This window comes from Podarcis filfolensis, assembly GCF_964270895.1.
Source record: "Podarcis filfolensis genome assembly, chromosome: 17".
Classification (NCBI taxonomy): domain Eukaryota; kingdom Metazoa; phylum Chordata; class Lepidosauria; order Squamata; family Lacertidae; genus Podarcis; species Podarcis filfolensis.
The window spans coordinates 32,178,272-32,203,160 of record NC_139621.1 but is presented as its reverse complement, the minus strand read 5'-3'; the positions used below and the strand labels follow the sequence as shown (position 1 = coordinate 32,203,160).

Below are 24,889 nucleotides of genomic sequence, written 5' to 3'. Positions count from 1 at the left end.
GGAGTTGTACCCAACTAAATCTTTGCAAGTGCAGAAGGACTTCCCGCAAGCAGAAAGGAGTGTCTCCCTTTCTCTCCTTCCTCTGTGTGCCGGGGGGGGGGTATCTCCCAACCCAACCCCAACCCCCAAGCACACTTGGGAGCAGGATGAAGAGATGGAGTGGAAGTTCCATTGCACTCCCAAAAGTTATTTAGCAATTTCAGTTTAAGTTGGATACAATCCTGGGTTTCTGACGAAATGTACGCTTAATGGGAAGCTGCAACAGTATTGACTCTCTGATGAATGTGCCTGTATGATGCATGTGTTTGCAAACTCGTATTCATATCCATCACATATTTTGTAATCCCAGAAATAAGTTAAAATAAGAGCTCTGCAGCTGTTCGTATAGTGTACTTAGTTCACATTATCATGTAAAAATGCAGTCCTTCCTCCGTATCTTTACCTTTCCCCAATAGTACCTTCTGCGTCATCCCACTCTGTTGGGTTTCCCTTATTACCCTTTGCTCTTTTTAACAGGGATGAATAGGCATCACCCTCTCTGTGTGTCCTAAATTCTAATTTGATTCAGTGGTTTTCTTAAAATCATGTCCACATTGAAGCATCTGCAGGATGCTGTGGCTTCAAATTCCTTCAGTTCTTTTGCAACTCCCCCCACCCTTCTATATTAGTTTTGCACACATTTGTATCGATAAAACAATGCAAAAGAATTGTAAGGTGGATGTGTAGCAGAGCATTCCCAATGTCACATTCCTTTTTCTGGAAGGATTCCCTTACCTAACCATTAGCAAATTTCATACGAACTTCCTGCCTTTTATTTGCTTATTTAATTTTCAAACATATAAACCTTTTCTGTTGTTGAAGGTTTTGACTTGACGAGGAAAAACCAGCCGAAACACTATTTATTTACCTTTCTAAAAATAACATATGTGAGTTTGGCAACGCAGAGAACAAAAACCCCATCTAAGTTCTTCCTCCCTTTTTTCCTTTTTCTTTTACTTCCAGGGACATCCAGCACATTGGCATCAGCCTAGTTGGCCATCAGAAGAAGATTCTCAACAGCATCCAACTCATGCGGGTGCATCTCAATCAGCTGGAGCCTGTTGAGGTCTGACAGAGAGAGCACACGCCAAGGACATGGATATTGAAACGAACCTTTTGTTGTAAAAGGGAGACGGAGGAGTAAATTTCAAACATTGATGGAGGGTGCATGAGATGTTGCCCTCCACATCACAGACCGGCGCTCTTGGAGATTTGTAGGGTTATTTTTTTGTTGTTCAGGGTTTTGTTTTGTTTTTTTAAAAAAACCATAACTTGAGACACTACAAATCCTGTGGTATTTAGATAAGGGTTGACTTGTACATTGAAGTGGGTTGGGGAATTAGAACACAGGGTAGAGCTGGAAGGATAGTTTTGGAGTTCAAAACGAACCTGCTGCCATTTCTATGCCTGGGCCGGCCAGCGGGCTTTGTACTTTGGGTTGGCAGCCTCTCAAAGACGTCTCTTGAGCCGGATCAGGCACAATATAGAGTTGAAACTGAAAGCCGAAAGACTCTTGATGCCAAAAAGAAATCCCTTTGAAGCTTTTGTTCCAACCGGTGGGATTTGGTTTTGAGAAAAGCAGCAAGCTTCACCACCCCACATCCTCGTTCTGGCAAAGACAGCTGTACAGCGACGCAAGATGGCATCTCAGACAGTGAGTTTTAGGCACCAATCATAGGGTGGCAAAGCGGGAAGCAAGCAGACCTGACCCATTTGGGCACAATCCACAGGGGTGGTGTCCAGCTCATTTTGAGTGGGACTTGCACTGGAGGACTTCACAGGGTGGGTTGGGCCCCGTATTAATTAGGGAGGGGTGGGGGCATTTGGGTTTTCCACCTCAGGCACCAAAACATTCGGGGGCAGCTATAGGTCCTGCATTCATCCTCCCAAAGGAGGGAACCAGGATAGCAGCTTTTTAGTAATCAGGTACTGGGAAAGGGATGCGATTCTGTTTAGAGAGCAGAAGGTTCCTTCTTGGCAGTTTCCAACTGGATATTCATACCACCAGAAATGAAATAAAATATTTGACAGGGGAATTAATTGTGTTCCCTAGGCTTTATTAGATGAACACACGGATCTGCTTCTGATCCAATGCCAGCACTTTTAAGATGCAGTTTTTGATGCTGAACTACATGCAGGCAGCAGTGTGGATGGACCACGTTGTACTTTGCATTATTTTTACCGCTCGCCCTCCTTGAAAAAGTGCCTGGATCAGATGCAAAAGTGCAGAAAGATTTTTCACCCGACATCGAATACAAATGATCCCTTTAACTTGTGGTTATATGCAGGTGGTGTCCTGCTGGCAGACAGTGGGGTGGAGATGCACAGCAAATACATAAGCTGGTGGAAAGGCAGAATAAAATTCTGCAGAAGAAATAAATGCATTCCCAGGGACAACACAAGGTGAATGGGGAGGCAGCTCCCCATCAACACTGCAGTGCTCAGGAGGGGCATTGGACATCCAAGGAGATTGCATATATGTTGAGCATCACACATGCAGCGTCAGCAACCTAAGCTACTGAGTATTAGGGGAAGTCCACTTCCATGCACAGCTCTGCATTGTGGCCTCAAGGCAATGCACTACATTTTAGCAGTGTGCCTTTAGCAATCGGTTTCAGTGAATGTATATCATGCATTTGATGCAGGAAGTTGGAATGTGTGCAGAGGAGGGCGTATCACCCCACAGCTCAATCAAATCTGTATGTATGCATTGCAGCAGGTAAGGGGGGAACTCTTGGGTGACCCTGCTGCCCAAGGTCTCTGGATTAATGTAATAAGTATAAAGGCAGAAGTAGTCACCAATTCCCACTGGAAAGAAATTGGCATCCAAGTTCTGGTGTGCTAGAAAATGTTGGCAGTCATATTTTTAAAACATTACAGTGTTAACATTTGAACATGCAAAACAAGGGTCACTATGCTGTTATTGAGAGGATTCTTTCCAGAAAGGCAGCCTAGAACCATCTAAAATAAATAGACCTGTGCAGATGTAGCATTTAAAAAAATGTATTTTGTAACAGGAGCTTTAGAGAAAATGTTCAATAATGGATCCATATGAACCCAGGACAAAGGAATCTCTGGATTCCGTATTTAACATAGCTCAGGTTTAAAATTATAATTACTTCAACCAAGACATAGATTGCACACGCCATGTTTGCAAACAACACAATACAGAATGGACACTGCACTCTTCTAAAGTTACCCTCTGACACCAAAATTAAACCTAAAGAATTGAAGGTCTCAGCAGAACATTTGATTGAATTTGACAACAGAGACCTAGGAAGATGAAGGCAAAATTCACATGTACAATTAAACAGGGAAATGAGGTTTAAAGCACAGTATCACTAACAAGGAACTCTGGTGAGCACTGACTGGGCTAGTTACTAACCTCTCCCTGTTAATTTTCTCCACCAACCTTTTTATGAACTTCAGCCTCAATGGTAGGAAATGACATTTTTTTTAAAAAAAGAATATAATTAATCAAATTAGCAGCGATCTACTTTTTTCCACCAGAGGGGTGGCAATGATAGCCCCAGAATGCTTCCTCATTTCACCCCCAGTAACGTATAGATAACTAAAACATGTCATGTGACACCCCCTTGTTGCAAGCTTCTCTGCCCCTCTCCTCTACTTCACTGACAGGGTAGGAAGCAGAAGATGCTATGCTATCTTGTCACGTTCCACATGTTAGTTTACTAGACAGGCCTCAAAGGGCAGATGAGACCCAGGGTTGCCGTTTCCGGCAGTAGCCGTGCAATCTCTGCATTGTCACATTTCAGCAATAATAAGGCAGGCAAGCAGGAATACTGATCTCCTGGAAGAAACACCGAAGAGGAGACTAGAGATGATAAATGGGTTAAAATATAACTTGCACAAGGAACAGTCTGAAGCAGGGGTGGGGAGAGTGAGTGCAAGCAAGACTGAGAGGAGAGAAAGAGACACAGTGAGAGAGAGAACAAAGAGAGAGTGTAGAGCACAAAGCAAGAAGCAGCCAAAGATGGAGCTCAGAACAAGAAAATGAAAAGCCAAAGAGCAGAAGACAGTGCACAGAGCACGAGAGAGCAGAGTGCGAGAGAGCATGCAGAAAAACGACTCGCTCCCCAAACCTGAAGAAAATGAGCTGCTGATCAGAAGCAGCAGCCGCAACAGACCTTAAAAACTCTCCTAAAATTAGACTGCAAACTGCAAAGCTATTCCCTTTTTACATCCAAGTGCAGGGCCAGGAGGCCGAGGTTTCGGTTGCCCAAGTCTAGATTTAAACTACGTGTTAGTAACTAACTCCATACTCTTCAGCTCGGCTGAGCAGTGCAACACATTCCCCAAGGGGCTGAATGTCCTTCATTTACCAGCTCCTAGGAGTCTCTGGGGTGGAACCAGATGCTACAAGGAGCAATCGCGAAAAGGGGGGGGGGGTGAAAAAATGCACAAAATGACCCGTCTCTCACACACACCGTTGCATGCTACACATGACCAGGGTGAGAAGAGGCAAAGCAGCAGCAACACAAGACAGCAGTATCTCCAATCCTCCTTGCCATAGCTGTTGTTCCCCACCCCCCTTGGATTTACCTTTCACTACTGGCAAAGGTGTGGTGAACTGTATCCCAGCGGGACTAGCTTATTCCTTAGAATCTCTTCTTGCTCTCGACAGCCATATATAAACTTACGGATATTACCAGCTCTTGACCCCACCTGGAGTTCCGTGAAACATGCAGTAGTGGCTGCAGGAGGAAATCTATTCTCCAAGAACGCAAGAAAAGTTAGACCCAGTCTCAGTCACCACTCAAGGTATAAGATCTGCAACACTCATGGGAAGTTCTGGGGAAAACAGAGTCTTTGTCCTCAAAGGATGCTACAATCTTGGTCGTCTCCCAAGAAGTTCTCCTGGACTTGTAACAATTCTCTGATGTTGGCGTGCTTGCTTGCACTTTTACCAGAGAAGACCTTCCCGGGTCTTCTCCTTGCAGCAATTGTGGGCTCCAAACTATCAACAGTCATTTGTTGTCAGTGCCAGAGAATTTTAAATAAGTGTGGCCATTACAATAGCCCTGAGTGGCCTCTAGCCCCTATGTCACAAGGAGACTCTTCCACAGGCACAAGGGCAACAGTTCCCACGCTCACACATGATAGACCTCTTCCTCTTCCATAGCATGGTTGGTGTATCCTGGAAGCTGGACCAAAGTGTTGCGCCTTATGATGTCCCAGCCGCAGTTTGAGCTCCTCCGCGATAAATTGGGTGTGTCAGAAGGAGTGCCAATGGGCAGCTGCCTCGTTGAGCAAGTCTGTCCTCCATCTGGCAATTTGCGCTTCAGGTACTTTTCAAAGGCATCCCTTCGGTGGGGCTCAAATGTTTTAGGCTGCTTCGGCTGCCGGTTTTCACAACGACTTTCAACCCTACAGGCAAGAGAGAAACAAAAAGAGGAAACGGTTTACTGCCCAGGTTTGGTCCTCATTCCAAGCTGAAGACAAAATAGCTTTGTTGTGACTAACTGTAATGTTAAATCAGCATGGCCAACTGTAGCATTAAAAACTTGTCAAAAACCTGAGCCAAAGGTGTATGGGAGTCTATCGGGCACAGTGTTGCCTTTAGACTCATAACTAGAAATATCCTTGAAACTTCTTCTGGAAAAGGGCTGGAGAGACTTAGTGAAATGAAAGCTAAAAATCCAGAGAAACCCAAACCACTGCTCAACTTGGAGTTGGGGGAGCAGGATGGACCAAGATGCTTTACTTTTGTTTTGCCTTAAACTTAACATTTTGTGAATTCTGTGAAAGGCCTTCTACCTTTCCCCCATAACTGATGCACTATGTCCTTGTTTTTAAATTCTGAATCAGGAGAGAGAGGAAATCTGTTCTCCTTGCTCCGACTCCCCTAGCACAGCAGCAGCAGCAAAGAGAAGGCAATCAGCTTTGGCCAATTTCTCTCCCCATCATCTGGCACTTTTACTATACAGTGCATAAATTTAACCTGTGGGATTCATTTGCACAAGATTTGCTGGAAGCTAAGTAGGCCAGAATTAATTATGCATGTGATCATGACCAGTAAGAGCTCAACGCAGATTAGCAAGAAGACAATACAGCTATGATTATACTCCACGAAGGCCATTTTCTGAATGGCAGTTTACAAGAGCCCACTAACCCTGCTGGCAGGTTCATTCATTTCCCCTCCAAACTACAGGGGTGCAGAATCAGACAGGCACCAAGAATAGATTCCCTGCACAAATGCAGAATCCTCTACAGAGCCAGTGCCCTGTATATGATATGCCCCCATAACCCAGTACTATGTGCCACCACCACCCCAAAGAACAGGACTAAAAAGAACATGTCACGCCCCACATTTCCCTCTCTTCCAAATGCCGTGCCAAAACCATTTCTGCATTAATATAATCATAGGGTCTTGGAAGTGCCTGCCATTTTCAGCAATTTTTCAAAACTTGTGGGAAAATATATTTGCATTCTTTCGGTGCTGTTGCTCTTTGTGGCTCCATTTTGCTGCTTCTAGCCCCTTGTAGTCTTCAGCTTCATGCACCCACAAGTGCCATTTTGTTCTGCTGGCTGTGACGGCAACCCACATGATTCGTTCAGGGATAAAGTCAAGTACCTGGATAGCTCAGTTGGTTAGAGTGTGGTGCCGATATTGCCAAGGCTGCAGGTTTGATCCCTGTGTGGAACAGCTGCACATTCCTGCATTGCAAGGGGTTGACCCAGACAAGCCTCAGGGTTCCTTCCAACTCTACAATTCTATGTAACAATGCTATGTTTCATGTGGTGAAATCATGAACACACATCATCACACAGGGTTGCGACAGCCAACTGGGCAAATTCATCCGTGAGGGCAATGAACAATCAGGCCAGTGGTATTAAGCAGCAGCCAAGGGGGAGAAAGGAGTCACTGGAACAGCAGCAGAACAATGCAAACTATTAGTGTGAGTGCATTGGATTTTGAGGCCGAAGCCCAGGATCCCTTGCAGCAGAATGGGAAGGAGGACCCTCAAATACAAGACAGTCTCTGGATAATCACATTTTGACGGGAGTGATGCTGCCTAAAGAAAAAGCGTCCCTGGAAGAACATTAAGTCCACAGAATAAAATTGCCCAACTTGCATCACTTCAAATGCACTATTTTCAGAGCAAATATTGAAATCAATGAACGTTATTTGCAATCATCCTTCCCCGCCCCCTTGCTGGTTGCCTCAGATTTGACCTTTAAGAGTAGCAAACCTATCTGATGATGCAGTAAGGTTGCTTTGGGATATGGCGTTATATTTTTACCCCTTGGCAGAGTTGTTTATAGTACAGTGGTACCTTGGGTTACATACACTTCAGGTTACATACGCTTCAGGTTACAGACTCTGCTAACCCAGAAACATTACCTTGGGTTAAGAACTTTGCTTCAGGATGAGAACACAAATCGTGCGGCGGCGGCGCGGCAGCAGCAGGCGGCCACATTAGCTAACGTGGTGCTTCAGGTTAAGAAGAGTTTCAGGTTAAGAATGGACCTCCGGAACCATTTAAGTACGTAACCAGAGGTACCACTGTATGTTATATACAAATATCCATGGGCTTCGCTGACTAGCTGCAGTAGTGAAATGGTCCAATTGCTAACCATAAAAAAATACGTTAACAGGCCACTTGTGCATTTGTCCCACAAAATGAGCGGCTCAACCTTTATCTCAAAACGATGGCAGTCCTTTGGCAGTAGCCCCATTCAAGTGTTCTAAAAACCTCATGTGATGCGGGGCAAGTGGGGCTGACCTACTGCTGTCCACATCCACCTTGCCCAAGTTGGAAGGAGGGCACCTGAAGCAGAAATCCTGCTCTCCTGGTGTAGGCCGCAGATGACTGATTTAGAACCTGAGAAAATCAGGGTTGAACAACGTGTGGAGAACCTACATAAAGAGAAACAGCTTCCTATGCAGATATTGCACCAGCAGCCCATGGGGGGTGACGGTATGTGTGGAGCTGGTCCAATACATAAACTGCACCAAAGATATCCTCCACATTTGTTTCTCTGTTGAGAGAAACGGGCAAGGTCTTCTCTCTCCTCTGCTCCCCGTTTCCCACCATAGTTCAACACTCAAGGGAGATGCACAACTGTCAGAGCAAAGCTCTTCCACTTGAATGCAGCTTCAGTCTTACGACATAAAGATTATATGAAGCTTCCATTCTCAGTGGCCTGAAACTGTACGTCCGTCCAGGGGAAAGAAATGCTTCCCCCTTGTGTTCTGCTGGGGAAAGTATGGGGTGGCGGTGCAGAGATCAATGGGGCATCTCCAGATCGAGACAATCATGACAAATCACTCCACACTTTGTCATACCCCCTAGGCAAAGAGGTAGAATTACCCTCCTTGCAAACGCAACTAATTCAATTATATGGAGCTATGAGAGCGACGGCCTCCTGCCTTTAACAGCTGTTACCATTTCTGTGCCAACTCCCAAAATTCAAGTTAGCAGCGAGTGCTGATGCAGTGCTTGGAGGGTCTCTGTGTATTGTTGAGGAGGGTGGTTAAGGGAGGTTATGAGCCCTGCTTTACAGAAGACAAATCTTCAATTTTGAAGGGCGATCAGAGGACAGTCCTCTGTCTGAAAGTGTCAACTGTCTGAGGGCTGTCCAGTCCAAGTCTGCTTTAAAGATAAGGAACCAGAAAAGATAGAAAGCATGGACCTTGGCATCACTTATCAACACTTAGCAGCACTTAGAGAAACCACTATCCTGAGATACATTGCATTTCTATTTAAATTACAGAAATCACAGTGTTACCTTGGTTTTCGAATTTAATCTATTCCAGGAGTCCTTTCGACTTCCAAAACCGTTCAAAAACCAAGATGCGGCTTCCGATTGGTTGCAGGAGCTTCCTGCACTCAAATCAGAAGCCGCGTCAGACATTTGGCTTCCGAAAAGTGTTTGAAAACCGAACACTCACTTCCAGGTTTGCGGCGTTCGGGAGCCAATTTATTCGGGAGCCAGGCCGTTTGACTACCAAGGTACCACTGTATTTGTAAATTTGTATATTGATGCAAATTGCCATATATAAATTTTGTGCAGATTTTGTGTCTTTTTTTATGATGTTGATGATGCAAACCCTCTTTTTGGGAGGACATTGCATAACTGGTGATACTATTTGGGGGGCGGGCATTGCTGAAGAAGGCTAGCATTCAATATTCTCCATTTTACAGTACAATTCTGAAATGTAGAGTGTCCTGGTAAAAATAGCAAGCAATTTGGCAATTGGGAGCAGATCTACCTTGTTACATTTCTGCATGATAAGCTTGGGTTTCTTCTTCCCATTCCCACATATCCAAGAGTGATCGGTGTTCATATCTTAGGAGATCTAATATACATACTGGTATGTATTAGGAGATCTAATATACATACATGCTGGCCACATGACCACATGACTGTACGCCGGCTCCCTCGGCCAATAAAGCGAGATGAGTGCCGCAACCCCGGAGTCGGTCACGACTGGACCTAATGGTCAGGGGTCCCTTTACCTTTACCTATACTTAGCAGGGAGTAGCTGCTGCTCCCTGTTGAGTGTACACATAGGGCTTACTCACACTTACTCTTTCCAGGCAGAGGTCCGCACTTTAACTTGTCTGTGTCAGAACAGGGTTTGTTTGTTTTTGTCCTGAGCTTCTCCCACAAAATGCTATTTAACGCTCAATCAGAGCAAACGTCAATTCGGGTTTCCTGCAGATTGATGTTTGCTCTTTGAAGCACAGGTTTTTGCAAGGAAAGCTCCAGAGCAACAAAAATGGGAGTTTGGACTGAGAGATTTAAATCGCAGACCATGCCTGGAAAGCCCAGGTTTGTTGCTGTGAAATGGACCTTGGAGAAAAAGGTAAACAGAAAATCATCAAATCCAACAGCCTCTACACTAGAAATGTACAGAAAGCAATGAAAACCGAATGAAAATAATTAGAACTTGGCTTGCTGAATGGGAGTTTCCATTTCTCCAGTGCTAACTTTTAAGAGAAATGTTGTAATATTGCTCTAAGCACAACAGGTGTTCAGTTGCTAACGTTATCCTTCTGGATTGCAACCTGAAACCATTATAGTGTAATGTTTACATGAGATCCTGACTCTCCAGAATTATTCGCCTATGTCACTTGTGGAATTTTCCAAAGCGGCAAAGGGGTTTTTGTTTATTGTTTTGGAAAGTTTGAACAAAATATGTCAAACTATTCCATAAACTGAAGGTTAACGAGAAAAAGCAATATAGTTTCCACCTGCTGTGAAAGAAAAGTATGGCCATTAATTTATTGGAAAGTGCTGCAGGGATCACAGCAGCTTGAAACTTAGCACGGTCACAGTTTGCCTGTGTAACTAGTGTTGGCAAAGCTATTAATTTTAATAACACCAGAGGTTAGGAGTGTATCAGATGTACACATAGTACACAACAGAGAACCCAGTGCCAGCACATGACATCTGGGAAGAAGGCATTTGTGCGTATGCTTCGATTTGCTGAAGTATAATAATTAACTCCCCCCCCCCCCGACTCCAAATAAGATTTGCAAAGATAGGCAAATTTAGATCATGCTGGAATCTAAATGTATGCAACACACACAAAAAAGCACAAGATTTCTTGTTTAGCAGCCACAGCACAAGGGAAGAATCCCACCAAACCAACACAGCACTGTGAATTATAATAGTTGGGAGTTGCCAGGAAATGTTGCCTAAAGCAAAATTTGGCCGTGAATGTGGAGGTCCCTGCTTGGCCAAAACACCAGAGGAATTTTCAGGGCTCTAAAAGGGGTTCGTAGGCAACAAAGTTTTTTCAGATGGGGTTCTATACATTTCTTGTTGTTATACTGTCCTGGCACAGGGGGTAGGCACAGACAAACCTGAAAACCGTTGCTGACCTGAAAGTTTTGCAAAAATAATGAGATGAATTCAACATCACACTAAGGCAATCGTCCCATCAGGGCAAGCATTTTGGCTTGTTAGACAGACTGACCCTCCTCCTGTGTGCTGTTCCTGGGGTTCTCCCATCCCCATCCCAAACTAATTTTGGGAGCACACGAGAGGGAAGAAAAACCCATTGCACAAGCAGAAGTCCTTGCACAGGGCTTCTGCTGACAGGATTCATTAACCTACCCAGTAACTAGAGTCCAAGGGAGTCTTTCGGAAATGTTTCAAGCGAAGGGCTGAGAAACTATGCTGCAATTTCCCACTGGAACGGATCACTTCCTAAGTGAACATTAATGGAAGCATTGCCTTCCCTTTAATAGGCTTAATATGCCCTTAGTGACGTATCTGATTGGCCGCAGAGCATTCCAGTGCGCTCACATCCACTACATGATCCCTCATTAGTTGGAACGCTATGAAGTAGACAGGCAGAGAGAGAAACAGCCACACTGAATCATCAGCAGCCAGGGGTGAGGGTGGGGACCATGGCTGTGAACACACATTAAGAAAAGCAGGATCAAGGGGTCTCCCTTGGAGAGGTTCAATGCTATCACCTGTGGGCCGAATCAGAACAATGGATTCTTATCATAGTATGTGTGTTAGCTGGCTTACCAATGCCAGGATGGCTCCATTATCAACTACATTTTTCAGTGACCACTGTTAATGTAACTATCACCACCTGCACTTGGATGCAGTTAATTTTTCCTTTGACCTCACTGTTTACAATTTCCCAGACACAATCATGTATATCAGCAAGTGAGGACAACACTGCATGCAGGCAATAGGGTGAACTATAGTCTACAAAAGCTAATGTCATTGTTGGCGTTTAAGGTGCCAAAAGGTTAGTATTCAGCATTGGAGATTTACAGGAATGACTATGATGGACAAGCCAAACCTACCTGAGATACCACCGGTCGCCCAGCCCATACTCCTGCCCCCAGATCCCAGACCGAGGCCAGAGGCATTGTGGGAGTTTGCGCTCTAGCATGACAGTAGTTGCAACAACCTGAAACACACAAGTTTGAAAAAGATGGGTCATTAGTTTCATTGAAGATTGAGGGAAAGAGAGCTAGTGCCCCCTTAGTCAATTTCAATTTCTCCCCCCCCCAATATTAAATTTACTTCCAATTCCATATTAGTTTACTTTAAAAAAAGGAAGTCCAGCATTTTTGTCTGCCATTTTGCCTAATGCTATTTGATTTTATTTTCTTCATATAACTTATATACCACTTGATTTTTTAAAAAGCCTCAAAGCAAACAAAAAATAAAACAATAAAATGGTTGTTACTACTACTACTACTACTACTACTACTACTACTATTATTATTATTATTATTATTATTATTATTATTATTATTATTAGCATTACTCACCATTTACCAGCAGGTTCCAAGGCTGGTTATAATTATTACAACAAATTAAAATTCAGATTTGAATCTGTTATTTGCATCTTTATGCCCATGCTCATGGCTCCTTCAGGAGGAAGCGCCAAGTACAAATTTAATAAATAGAGAATTAATTATTAGACAGTTGTAAACATAAACAACACAATCAGCTCGGGGAAAGCGGTCAATCATCATCTTCAGTTAACAGGACAAAGCGTCAATCAATCACCTGGGCTCTCCAGAGTTCGTCCCGTTCGTGGGCCACCCGCCAGTGGGTGTCCCCCATCATGGCAATGAGCAGGTTGAGCATAAGGAGAGTGGCGATGACAGCAAAGGCAGAGTATGTGATCCCATACATGAAAGGCAAGTCCACTTCGTAGTTGGCAGGTCCATCAATGATGGTCAGGAAGAGTTCAAAAGTGCTAAAAAGTGCCATGGGGTAGTTGTAGAAGTGGCCCAGCTCATCAGGGTCTTCTGTTTGGAAGATAATATAAAACGCTGGAAAAGAAAGAAGAAGAAGAGTGAGATATTCCATGTATCAACATTGACCCATGCATAACATGTGTGAAGGGGATCTTTAGGACATTTGCCTATTCTGGGCAATGTTGCATAGCTTTAGATTTCCTCTCGCTTTCTTGAGGGATGCTGCTCATTCACCCTTGAACTCTATGTATCCAATGGAAGACCCTCCCAGGATGCACAGGTGTTAACAGTTGGCAAATCAAAGCTTCTCCCCTTTCCATTTTTCCCTGCTTGATGGCATGGGGCACTAAGAATTCTCAGTAGGCAAATATATTGTGTGGTTGCCTACATGAAGTGAGTGTAAGATGTAGTCAGGCTCTTTCCCCAGCTGCAACTTTTACAACCAAGCAAAACAATACCTGGTCATGCATACTTGCATTTCCTCATATTCATCTTTTATTCCCCCCCCCCCACCTTCCCTTAGTTGTCTCCATCACTGCTGACGTTTGGATTCTAAGCTACTTGAAGCAGGACCTGACTTCAAAATAAAGTAAAAAAATTGATGTATTCAACTCTGAAAAGTTCCACATTTGGTGACTGATGCCCACACTCTGAAGCAGCCGTTTTATGACTGTTGCCCACACCACCCTCTCAAAATGTTCAAATGTGTCCATTTTCCCCAAAAGGTTGTGAGCCCTCACATAAATAATAGCAGCAGAGGATCTTGGAGAGCATTTTAAACTCTGTTCTGTGACACAGACAAGATGGCCAAACTGTCACTGCCAGGTACCATCGAAAATCAAGCAATGTTAAGTTAGGGTGCATAGAATAATAGAATTGTAGAGCTGGAACCCCTGCAATGCAGGAATATACAGTTGTCCCATACGGGGTTCAAACCTGCAAGCTTGGCTTCCAACAAAGTCATTATGCTCATAGAACAACTTCTGCTTGTGCAATGGAATATCCGGACCCTCTTCTGCCCCCTCCCATGCCCCCCTCAAGTCTGCTCCAAGAGGAGGGGAAATTTGTTGCATGAGAAGATGAAGAGTAGTAGTTTGGATTTGATATCCCGCCTTTCACTCCCCTTCAGGAGTCTCAAAGCGGCTAACATTCTCCTTTCCCTTCCTCCCCCACAACAAACACTCTGTGAGTGAGTGGGGCTGAGAGACTTCAAAGAAGTGTGACTGGCCCAAGGTCACCCAGCAGCTGCATGTAGAGGAGCGGGGAATCGAACCCGGTTCCCCAGATTACGAGTCCACTGCTCTTAACCACTACACCACACTGGCTCTCAAGGACAAGTCATTCCACAAGCAAAACCATTTTCTTAGAAAGAACCCTTAGCCTTGTTTATCTGTCGCAGTGAAAAAGCAAAGTGTCTCATGGCAGCTTGAAGGTGAAGAAATAGGTTGTGGCATTCACCTTTCTAGACCAGAGCCCACCTGGTCAGGTATGAGTGGAAAGAGGAGAATTGTTGGTTTTTAAACAAAAGGTCAAGCAATGCAATAGACAGCCATGGGTGTGTCACAGTACTTAGATGCAAATAAATATGGAATCCGATCTGGGTAACCCAACAAAATCAAAATGAAAAATCAATTCACGGATGCAACACTAATAACTGCGTTTCCCCAGACAAGGTGAATTTGCATCCACATGGGAAAGATAAGCCGGGGTGTGTGTGTGTGTGTCATTTTCCTCTTCCCAGTTGCCTTGGGAAGTGCCCAAGAGCTTCTTCAATCCATAGGACTGATGGCACAACACCATTTCACTCCCTAAGGACTAGATTCACCTCCCAATACCACCACTGGGCCTCACTTTGCATTCATGCTTTTGTGCTGCTCCGAAATACAAATCCCATTTCAGAGCTGAATTAATCTACTGTAGGTTCACTTTTGAGCTTCGAGGGTGTACTGGGAAACAGAAGAAAGAAAAATGATGGAGATGAGAGCCAGCAAGGGCAAGGAAGAGGAGGAGGAAAGGCAGTTGTCTGGGCTCAGTGGCAGAGCACATGCTAAGCAAGCAAAAGGGTTCCAGCTATTGATGTCTCCAGTTAAAGGATCTCCAGCGGCAGCTGGGCTTAGGAAATACCCAGGAGAGCCCCTTCTAGTAAAATCAGACTGTACTGGGCTGAATGGACCAAAGACTTGGCTCATCATAAAAAACTGAGTAATTATTACAATTGTTATAGCATTTTACAGGGTACAAATTTGCATTTGAATTGTCCAACGCATCATGTATGGTGTATGTTATTCAACATTAATTTTATCTTAACTCTCATTTATTTTAGAGATTGGGTGCTATTTTATTTTAATAGTTATTCTGTAGATAGAGGATTATGGCACACAGAACTTGGACAGTCCACAGCCAAGGACCTTCTTTCTTGAGCTTCTCTCACTTTAGCTCAGCTGATACAGGGCACCCGTTATCCTCCATCTGCAATATGTGAATACAAACAATCATCAGACTTTTTCAGAACAGCCTGGAACATGTCACCTACCAGAGGCAAAGCCAAGGATCACCACTGCCATCAGCCAGCAGAAGCGCATAAGGTCTCCAAATATCATCTGCACATGTAAACAAAGGAACACACAGTAATGAGAAGCAACTCGACTCTCACACAATCCTTGACACAAGGAACAGACGGCTAGATCAGACTAGAACCTTTTGGGATCAGACTGGAGATGTGAAAGCCTAGTAAAAAATATGGGTAAATGGAGGTGGAATCAGTCCCCCACCCCCATTTGTCCAGCTTTTGAATAACTGGAAATAATAACAAGAAAAATGGGGGCCATTCCTCCTATGTTTCTGGGTTTGTGGGGGGCGTCACATTTCTACATCAGACCATATTACACTAATGCTAATCTAAGGAGGAGAAGATCAGGGGGAGCATCTGCCGTCAGATGTGATCCAATTGTCTGATTCTATGTAGAAATACTTCTTTTCATTTGTGGTGAATCTACAGTGGAACCTTGGTTCTCAATCTCAATCTGTTCCAGGAGTCCGTTCGACTCCTGAAACCGTTTGAAAACCAAGGTGCAGCTTCCGATTGGCTGCAGGAGCTTCCTGCACTCAAGCGGAAGCTGCGTCGGACATTTGGCTTCCGAAAAACATTCAAAAACTGGGTTTTGGTGTTTGGGAGCTAAAACGTACAAGTACCAAGGCATTCGAGAACCAAGGTACGACTGTATTGCCAATTTATACAGACTAGAGATGCATTCAAAGGGACTGCTTATAGGGCACAATGCCCACTGTCATCTGCCCGCCATTCCATCTCCCCCAGGGAGGAAAATCACCTTAGAGAGGATGGCCGAGATACCAGGTGGTGGAATACTCCTTCATAGAGGTGAGATGCCCAAGGTAAAGGTAAAGGGACCCCTGACCATTAGGTCCACTCGTGGCCAACTCGGGTTACGGTGCTCATCTCGCTCTATTGGCCGAGGGAGCCGGCGTACAGCTTCCGGGTCATGTGGCCAGCATGACTAAGTCGCTTCTGGCGAACCAGAGCAGTGCACAGAAACACCGTTTACCTTCCCGCTGGAGTGGTACCTATTTATCTACTTGCACTTTGACGTGCTTTTGAACTGCTAGGTGGGCAGGAGCAGGGACCGAGCAACGGGAGCTCACCCCGTCGTGGGGATTCGAACCGCCGACCTTCTGATCATCAAGTCCTAGGCTCTGTGGTTTAACCCACAGCGCCACCCGTGTCCCAAGATGCCCATGAGACCCCTCTGTTTTTCTTGCCAGCGTAAAGGTGCTTTTTCCACTGAGGATCATTACAACCCTATGATCCCAAAGGAGAAAGATGTTCTTGGCATCACTACCCTGGCAGTGTTTTTACTTCACCAGCAGTCCAGAAAGGAGAAAACACCCACAGGGCATTCCTATCTTCGAGGGAGCTCTCTATCCCCCATCCTTGCCTCCCAAGGGAGTCCTCCCCCCCCAACTCACTGTGGGACAGGGATGGGTGACTTTGCACTTCCAGGGGGGGAAACAACATGCTGTTGCAGATAAGTGATCCTGCACAGAGTGGTTTTGATACCATTATCTCTGGCTGGAGTTGTGGGGAGGTGAGAAGTGGTTGCACAAACTGTCATGTAATTAAGCCAATTGCATGTGATGTGCAACAATTATTGAGCATCACTATTGCTTTCTGCGCTTTTAAATAGGGTCCATGTGGTGCAATTAAGCTAGCTGCAAATAATAATTAAAACGACAAATCCAGGCTTGCATGGCAGAAATCACATCTATCCGTGGAGATAAAGGGGCAAGCTTTCACGCATTCCTAGTTCAAGAGCTTTCCTGAACAGCTAGCATGTGATCTCATGCGAATGGGTGGCAGAGACACACGCTAAACAAACAAACATTCTTTATTACGGCCCAAAGACCCACAAAACAATTTCGAAAGCAAAGTACACTACTTAGGCAGTCACTGTGTTTTATCCAAGACACACTGATGCATTGCAGCATCTTACTTCCTCAATCGCCCACTGATTGCTTACTGACCTTCTGGATCATGATAGTGAAGGGCCCCAGCATCTGAAACCCTCGTGCGAAGTACATGACGTTGCACCAGCCAAGCACCAGAGCAAAGGACATGGGGACCACCTCTCCGTTTGTACTGGTGAGACGCATCACCATGGTCACCAGTATCATCCAGGCGTATGTGATACTGCACAGGGAGAAATAGCAAAGGAGAGTGGAAATGTTATAGGGACAGAAGTCCCCTAAAAGATGATCAAGTTGTTCATGTATGCTATGACACCAGCAAGGAAACCCAGTAGGTTTCCAAGCACAATTCAAAGTTTTGGTGCTGACCTTTAAAGCCCTAAATAGCTTCGGCCCAGTGTACCTAAAGGAGTGTCTCCACCCCCATCATCCAGCCCGGACACTGATGTCCTCTTCTGAAGGCCTTCTGGTGGTTCCCTCACTGCAAGAAGTGAGGTTACAGGGAACCAGGCAGAGGGCCTTCTCAGTAGTGGCGCCCGCCTTGTGGAACGCCCTCCCATCAAGGAAATAAACAACTATCTGACTTAGAGAAGACATCTGAAGGCAACCCTGTTTAGGGAAGTTTTTTATGTTTGGTGATTTATCATGTTTTTAATATTCTGTTGGGAGCCACCCAGAGTGGCTGGGGAAACCCAGTCAGATGGGTGGGGTATAAATAATTTTATTATTATTATTATTAGTTCAAAAATGGAAAGAAGAAGAAACTCCTACAAAAGAAGAATGGATAAGCAAGGTGATGGACTATGCAGAAATGGCAAAGTTAACAGCTAAAATAAAGAGAACTTAATGATGACAGCTTTGTGGAAGAATGGAAACCTTTTTCAGGCTATTTAAAGAGATGTTATAGTATGATGAATTCGCAAGCAGGATTCAAAGCATGAGCAACAGAAAGAATTAGGACTTACTGTAATATCGTTATGATATAAAAGACGGGGTACAGAAAAGGGGGAGAATATAAAATCACCATGGAAAACGGGATAGGAAGTTGGAAAAAAAACAAAACTATGAATTGAAGGGTATATGTGTAAATTTCCCTTTCCCCTTTAAATTTAATAAAAAAATATTTTTTAAAAGGAAATGAACACCAGCCCTCTCCCACAGCCTTTCTGATTCATAGATCTTTTATCGCTTGACCCACAATCATAAACCAGCTAGAAAGGAACCTTACATGATGACATGGAAAGGCCCTCCGAGGATAGTTTGCCCAAAGTATTTGGTGATGCCAACTCTGAAGATATCTGGAATCTGAGACAAAGAGCCACTGATCAAAAGTGTGCTTAATTTTTTTGAGAAAAACCCCCAAAAGAGATTGATGAATGTTTTAGATATCCATCCATTTATTTGCAAAGAAACAAAAACAGGTGCCTAGACTTAAATCAGGCCTGGCAAACTTGCACCCGGATTCCCAAAGACCTCCCGAACCACTTTTAAATGCTAGAGCTCAGTCCTGGAAGCTATGAAGCAATCATCACAAGAAAAGTGACTATTAGCCACAAATAAGACAGTCATTGGACAAAGAGCACCAAAGTCAAATACAACAACTGCTGGATAGGCTTGAGGCATGGAGCCTTTCCACTGAACATGCCACACCATGGACTACGACTGTTTCAGGTTTGTTTATAATTAGATTGAACTAGTTTAGGGAGAGAACCATGAATACAGTGGTACCTTGGTACTCGAACGGCTTGGCTCCCGAACAAATCAGCTCCTGAACGCCGCAAACCCGGAAGTAAGTGTTCCGGTTTGCAAACATTTTTCGAAAGCTGAATGTCCAACACGGCTTCCGCTTGAGCACAGGGAGCTCCTGCAATCAATCGGAAGCCACACCTTGGTTTTCGAACGGTTTCGGGAGTCGAACAGACTCCTGGAATGGTTCGAGTTCGAGAACCCAAGTACCACTGTATGTCAAAGGGAATGCCTAATATCTGATAAAGACAACTCTCTTCATTCTTTCTCCATACAACATTGACCTGGGAGCATCTACAGTCATATTCCACTGATTTCAATGGCGGCTCGTGCACTTGTTCAGTTCAAACCCTGTTAACTTCCTCTAGATCGCGGCCTGTGTAACATTCTGGTTAATGTTTTGAATCGTGTGTGTGTGTGTGTGTGTGCACGCACATGTGTGTGAATTCATTCTAAAGTAGAATATTAGCTTCTCCTGTCAGCCTCTGAATCTTACAAAGATGGGTAAGTTTCATTGTTCTCTGTGTCTTCTAGATTTGTTTCAACCACTCAGCAATCCCAAAAATCCTTCCTTATTTTTCCCTTTGCCAGCTGATTCCATCCTAGCTGTAAGAATTAAGTTAACAACTAACACCTGGTGTTTCTTTGTGACAACAGAGCATTCTCCCCCCCAAAAGATATTGGTGGGCGTAGCAATAGCTTAATGGGTACCATTTTCCCCTAATACCACTGTATTTAAAATGCTTGGAAACCCATGCTCTCTCATTTCACACAAGGACTCAGAAATGAAAAGTGCTTTTCTTACCTCCAGAATCAATATCACTATGGCTCCAATAACAGTGATAAGCTCGCCCACCAACCTGAGGTCATCTTCAGGGGTGAGATAAGATTCCTGAGAAGAAAGGGAAAAAACCATAATCCATACAGTTAGGAATATCATATAGTCAAGAGAAAACTTATCGATCAAACCTATAGCCTTCTGAACTCAGATCTAATCTTGAACAGATTCAGAATTCCGCCATGTTTCTCCATAATTAAGGACACCACTGATGCCTCAGATCACATTCATAAAAGTTACATCCTCAGTTTGGGAGTCTCTTCTCCTCCTCTTCTAGCAAAGCCAGAGCCCGTGCATTTTCCAGAAGCAGTAGGGTATGTTTTTATTTGAACTTGTTTTTGTAGAAATGCACATGGTGGAATAATCAGCATACTAATATCCACCCCAAGACTTTCAGCCCAATTAAACAAGGAATTAAATCATCACACTCTCAAATGGATTTTCCACATCTGATTGCTCATATCCTGTTCAGTAAAATCTAGAAGAATAGGCAAAAAAGGAGGCGGGAACATTTAGGAACCTGGACTCAATAGCCAGCCTTGCCTCTGTATTACTGTACAATTCCCTGGACTAATACTAAAATGACTTCCAGTTGTGTCTGAAAATGGCATCTAATTGCCAGGCATCTTTCATACATATTCCAGCTCCAAACTAAGTGAGCCACTTAACAACCATTTGAAGCAATTTAGGGGGGAAATTAATTGGGGCAACTCAGTCTGCCTGTCTTTAAAAAGAGAACAGGCTTCAGCCCCCTCACATCCTGCACATTAAGTGCTGATACCTGCACTTAGGAGATTGAAAATAAATATTTCAAGGTTGCTTGGAAGCAAAATTATAACAGAGAACATCATAAGCATGGTGCTTTTGTAGAAGTTCCTGGGCTTCTCAGATCCCAAAAGACAGAGGGTAGGGAAACAGAGGTGCTGAAACAACCTAAAGGGAGAAAAAACTCAGCAGAAGAGCAATGGAACCAGCTCAAGAATCACTAGCGCACTTGTGTAAACATGACTGGGGGCAAGTGCTAAGTTGGCTTTAGCAGTCTCTGTACTAACACTTTATAGTTTCAGCCATCACCAGACTCTCCAAGTGTCCCCATTTACCAGGGACAGACCAGGATTTACAGAAGCTATCCTGGTTTCTGATTTGATCCAGGAATGTCCCTCTTTTCCTTAGGATGTCCCTTAGGATGTTGCAGGGCATGAGATACAAGTAGTAAAGAAATGACCAGTGATTTAATGAGGTAGCATGTGCAACAAGGAAGCTTGCAGCCACACAAAAACTGGGTGCAAAGTGCTGAACCTCAAGCTTCTGCAGCTCAGTCCAACTGTAGGCCTACAGGCTCCAGTAACATGTACGCCTTCCTATTCTGGGACTTCCCCCAGAGTCAGGTGGCCACATTAGCTTCCAAACCGTTAGCAAGAATCATCTATCCCTCTTCTGCCTTCTACCACTGAGCTACAATCCTCCCACAAACAGTGTCTCTGTGCATTTCTCCAGTTAAGGTGGAGAGAACTGACTGTACTTTATTCTAACTGGGGCTCATCATGTTCCCAATTCAAACAACAGACCAGCTCACTGTTGGGCATCTTTCGAATCATACTTTCCCGCATTTTAGGGCGTTGGACTAGATCACCCTCAAGATCCCTTCCAACTCTACAGATCTATGATTCCCACTAAACTATTGAATAGCTTGCTGCTGTGCATTGTGCCAGGCTTTTGGTCATCATTGTTCCTCATGTTGCAAACCTACACACACATATGGGAGCAATATCACTGAATGCAGAGAAACTTACATATAATTGCTGGGTAAATAAACAACTAATTAGGTTCTTTCTAACAGTGCAATAATTCACCATTTCCCCTCTAATTTCGCCTGCTAACTGTTCAGGAAACCTGCTATATCTGGGATACCTATCTGCGGCAATCAATGCGTCTTTTTTAATTTCCTCCTGGCGGTGGAAATTGCAGATGACTTCTGCATCCTTAATAAACTCAAGTTGAGTGAGGATTTACCTGCAAAAGTTTCTGAACGTAGATTGTGTTATCCCTTTCATTTGTTTTGTTAAAGCGCCGTTCTTTCAGAGGCCGGTAGACGCAACACATTGTGAAGCAAATCATGTACAAGACGTAGAATAAGGCCAAGATGCAAAAATACGGCCTTCCATATTTATTCCACTTCAGGCTTACCAGCTCATTCACAGGGGTAAGGTCTAGGATCCGCCGAGCCTGGAGAGTATAAAGCAGGCTTTTGTCATTCTCTTCCCTAAGGAGAAGACACACCCAGAAGTAAACAATCCTCAAGGACAGAAAATACATTACACCCCCCTGTGGCTACTCATGGGAAGCTCAGTGCTGGAGGAAAATCTCCCCAATCTCAGAAAAGTTAGTCTGCCATTACTGATCCTTCCTCACTGAGGAGCCTGTATAAGCTGCCAAGAAAACAACAAACAGGGCTTTCTAGAAGGTCATTTGAAAGCTACTTGTTCTAGATAAATTCAGTGCAGACCCTCCAAATGTCCCTATTTTCCAGGGGCAGTCCTGGATTCACAGAAGCCACCCCAGTTTCTGCTCTAATGCAGGAATGTTCGGCTTTTCCTTAGGATTTCCCTATTCTCATCAGAGAAATGTTAGGATAGGAGGTCCCCAGAGCTTTTTTTCAGCCAGACCTCACCGTAACTCAGTTCCGGCACCTCTCAGGTGGGCACCATTGCCATCATAAGGGAACAAGGGGGCATTCATGGTAAGTTCCAGCACCTGCTTTTCTACAAAAATAGTGTTGGACATCCCTATTTTCATCAGAGAAATGTTGGGGACATCTCTATTTTTGTTAAGTTGTGGGTGAACATATCAGACGACACAGCGATTCTTCAAACAGCTCTTGTTTATTCACAGGCCAGGACAGAACTGAACTGAAGGGTTCAGTCAGCCTGCTTATATAGAGCTCCAGTACAATGTAACTGTAACAATTTTCTAAAACTATCCAATCACTGAACGTCACTTTCAATCCCTTATTTGCATAACTATCTACAGTATCCCCCTGCTGGCCCAAGGTGAGAACTTCAGTACATAACAATTTTCATTGGAGAAATGTTGGAGGGTAGGTTAGTGTAACAAATACCTCTCTCTTTTTGGTGGTGACAATGAGCTCCAGAAGTGACTGATCATCACCCCAGGAGTCAATTTCCGTGAGGTCATACAAGGTGGATGTCAAAGGCCCAAACATCCACTGGATGTGCTTTCTTCTTTGCATTAAATGCTGGAACATCTGGTTATTGGGAAGAAAAAAATCTCAGTCAGACTAGACCCATGTCAAGGTGGTTGCTACAGATTGTGCAGTAACCCCATGACCCCCTGCAGCACAATTTCTCTCCCTCTTTTTCTATGAAAGACTCAGAAAAAATCAATACCATAGGGAAAGAGTGTACACAATCATAGAATAAACCTCAGTGCAGTTATATTGGCAGAAATCTCATTGTATCTAAATCATTTTTCCAACCGTAGCTCAGGGGTAGCTGACATGGTGCTTTCTAGATATCAGACTACAACTCCCATCAGCCCCAGCCAGCACAGCCAATGGTCAGGGATGAGAGGAGTTGTAGTCCTACTGCCACAGCCCATGCCCCCAACTGTATATTTTCTTGGGGCTTAGTTCCATTCTCATATATAAAACTAATTCAACTCATTTATTTTGCTTTGTCATACCCACAAATGCTCCTCCTGCTGCAATTTCATTGGCCCAGTTAATATGTTGTCCAATATGGTGGTTGCTGCTAGGAACCCAAACCATATGAGTGCCACCACACAGACAGCTGCCCATATCAAGAGCAGCTCACAGGGGTTGAATCAACCCACCCACACCAGAATGTGTGGTTTGTTCATTGTGCAGTCCTTTGCCCTTTTACAGCACTTCCTCCAGCAGTTTCACCAGAGATGCACTATGGTCTTCTCTACAAACTTTAATGACTATTCATCCCAGGAAAAAGAGGGTCATGGGAGATGGGGCTTAGAAGTTCAGTTGGGTTTAGGGGTCACAGCACAGCACTCACGGATGGTCCTACTGTCTCACCAGTGGTCAAGTATTCAAATGTGTGGCTAAGGTAAAGGTAAAGGGACCCCTGACCATTAGGTCCAGTTGTGGCCGACTCTGGGGTTGCGGCGCTCATCTCGCTTTATTGGCTGAGGGAGCCGGTGTACAGCTTCCGGGTCATGTGGCCAGCATGACTAAGCCGCTTCTGGTGAAACTGGAGCAGCGCACGGAAACGCCATTTACCTTCCCACCGGAGTGGTACCTATTTATCTACTTGCACTTTGACGTGCTTTTGAACTGCTAGGTTGGCAGGAGCAGGGACCGAGCAACGGGAGCTCACCCCATCACGGGGATTCGAACTGCTGACCTTCTGATCGGCAAGTCCTAGGCTCTGTGGTTTAATCCACAGCGCCACCCGCGTCCCATGGTGTCTGTAAACTGTAGCATATGAATCATGAGGTGGTCCATTCTGTTTTAATATATTAATGATCGCTGCATTTTTAGTTTTGTTATGTGACTTGTCAGCTTTAAAGCCTTAAGTGACTTTGACAAAGGAGGATATAAATACATTAAAATGAAAAAACAACACAGCAGCAACCAACAGCTACGACTGCCGCAGAATATGGCTGCGTACCCATTTACTCACCACTGTGTTGCCCTCAACACCAGCCAGCTTAAAGGGAGTGAGCCCCTGGTTGTTGGGGACCAAGTCCAGGCCCACCAGCTCCTTCTCTTCCTTGTTGTAGCGAAGAAACAGATTGTACATTTGACAGGCAGATGCTTTGTTTGGTTGGAGAACCAAGATGTGGAGGACAGTGTTACCTGCAACAGCACAAAGTGGAAAAACAAGAATCATTCTGATATCCTGAGAAGACTTTTATAGGCGACCAAGGGCCCCTGTTCTGTTTCATTAGCAATCTTGGTGGCTTTGCTGAAAGAAGAGGCCAGCATCAAAAAATGAGGCACGGAGTTCTTATGCTATAGACAGATTCATCAATGAAGTTTGTTGCCAGGCTATGGGTCTGGGTTTTTCCTTTTCCTATAAAG

The 24,889-nt window shown here is 44.3% G+C and overlaps 2 protein-coding genes across 9 annotated transcripts in view; one reads left to right on the top strand and one right to left on the bottom strand.

The window, feature by feature from the left end:
- Window positions 1-2,075, top strand: part of LOC310752522 (ephrin type-B receptor 5) — a 158,235-nt gene extending 156,160 nt beyond the window's left edge. For all 5 annotated transcript variants that reach the window (XM_083593025.1, XM_083593023.1, XM_083593024.1 and 2 more), the window contains one exon: window positions 1,003-2,075. In XM_083593025.1, coding sequence (XP_083449151.1) covers window positions 1,003-1,111 — 109 coding nt within the window. In that variant the 3' untranslated portion in view covers window positions 1,112-2,075. The remainder of the gene's footprint in view (window positions 1-1,002) is intronic.
- A 951-nt stretch (window positions 2,076-3,026) lies between these two features.
- Window positions 3,027-24,889, bottom strand: part of TRPV6 (transient receptor potential cation channel subfamily V member 6) — a 122,107-nt gene continuing 100,244 nt past the window's right edge. For all 4 annotated transcript variants that reach the window (XM_083593249.1, XM_083593250.1, XM_083593251.1 and 1 more), the window contains exons 6-15: window positions 24,489-24,664; window positions 22,934-23,080; window positions 21,829-22,041; window positions 19,783-19,869; window positions 18,460-18,536; window positions 17,289-17,454; window positions 15,283-15,349; window positions 12,556-12,824; window positions 11,841-11,947; window positions 3,027-5,427 (exon numbers count right to left, since the gene is read on the bottom strand). In XM_083593249.1, coding sequence (XP_083449375.1) covers window positions 5,151-5,427; window positions 11,841-11,947; window positions 12,556-12,824; window positions 15,283-15,349; window positions 17,289-17,454; window positions 18,460-18,536; window positions 19,783-19,869; window positions 21,829-22,041; window positions 22,934-23,080; window positions 24,489-24,664 — 1,586 coding nt within the window. In that variant the 3' untranslated portion in view covers window positions 3,027-5,150. The remainder of the gene's footprint in view (window positions 5,428-11,840; window positions 11,948-12,555; window positions 12,825-15,282; window positions 15,350-17,288; window positions 17,455-18,459; window positions 18,537-19,782; window positions 19,870-21,828; window positions 22,042-22,933; window positions 23,081-24,488; window positions 24,665-24,889) is intronic.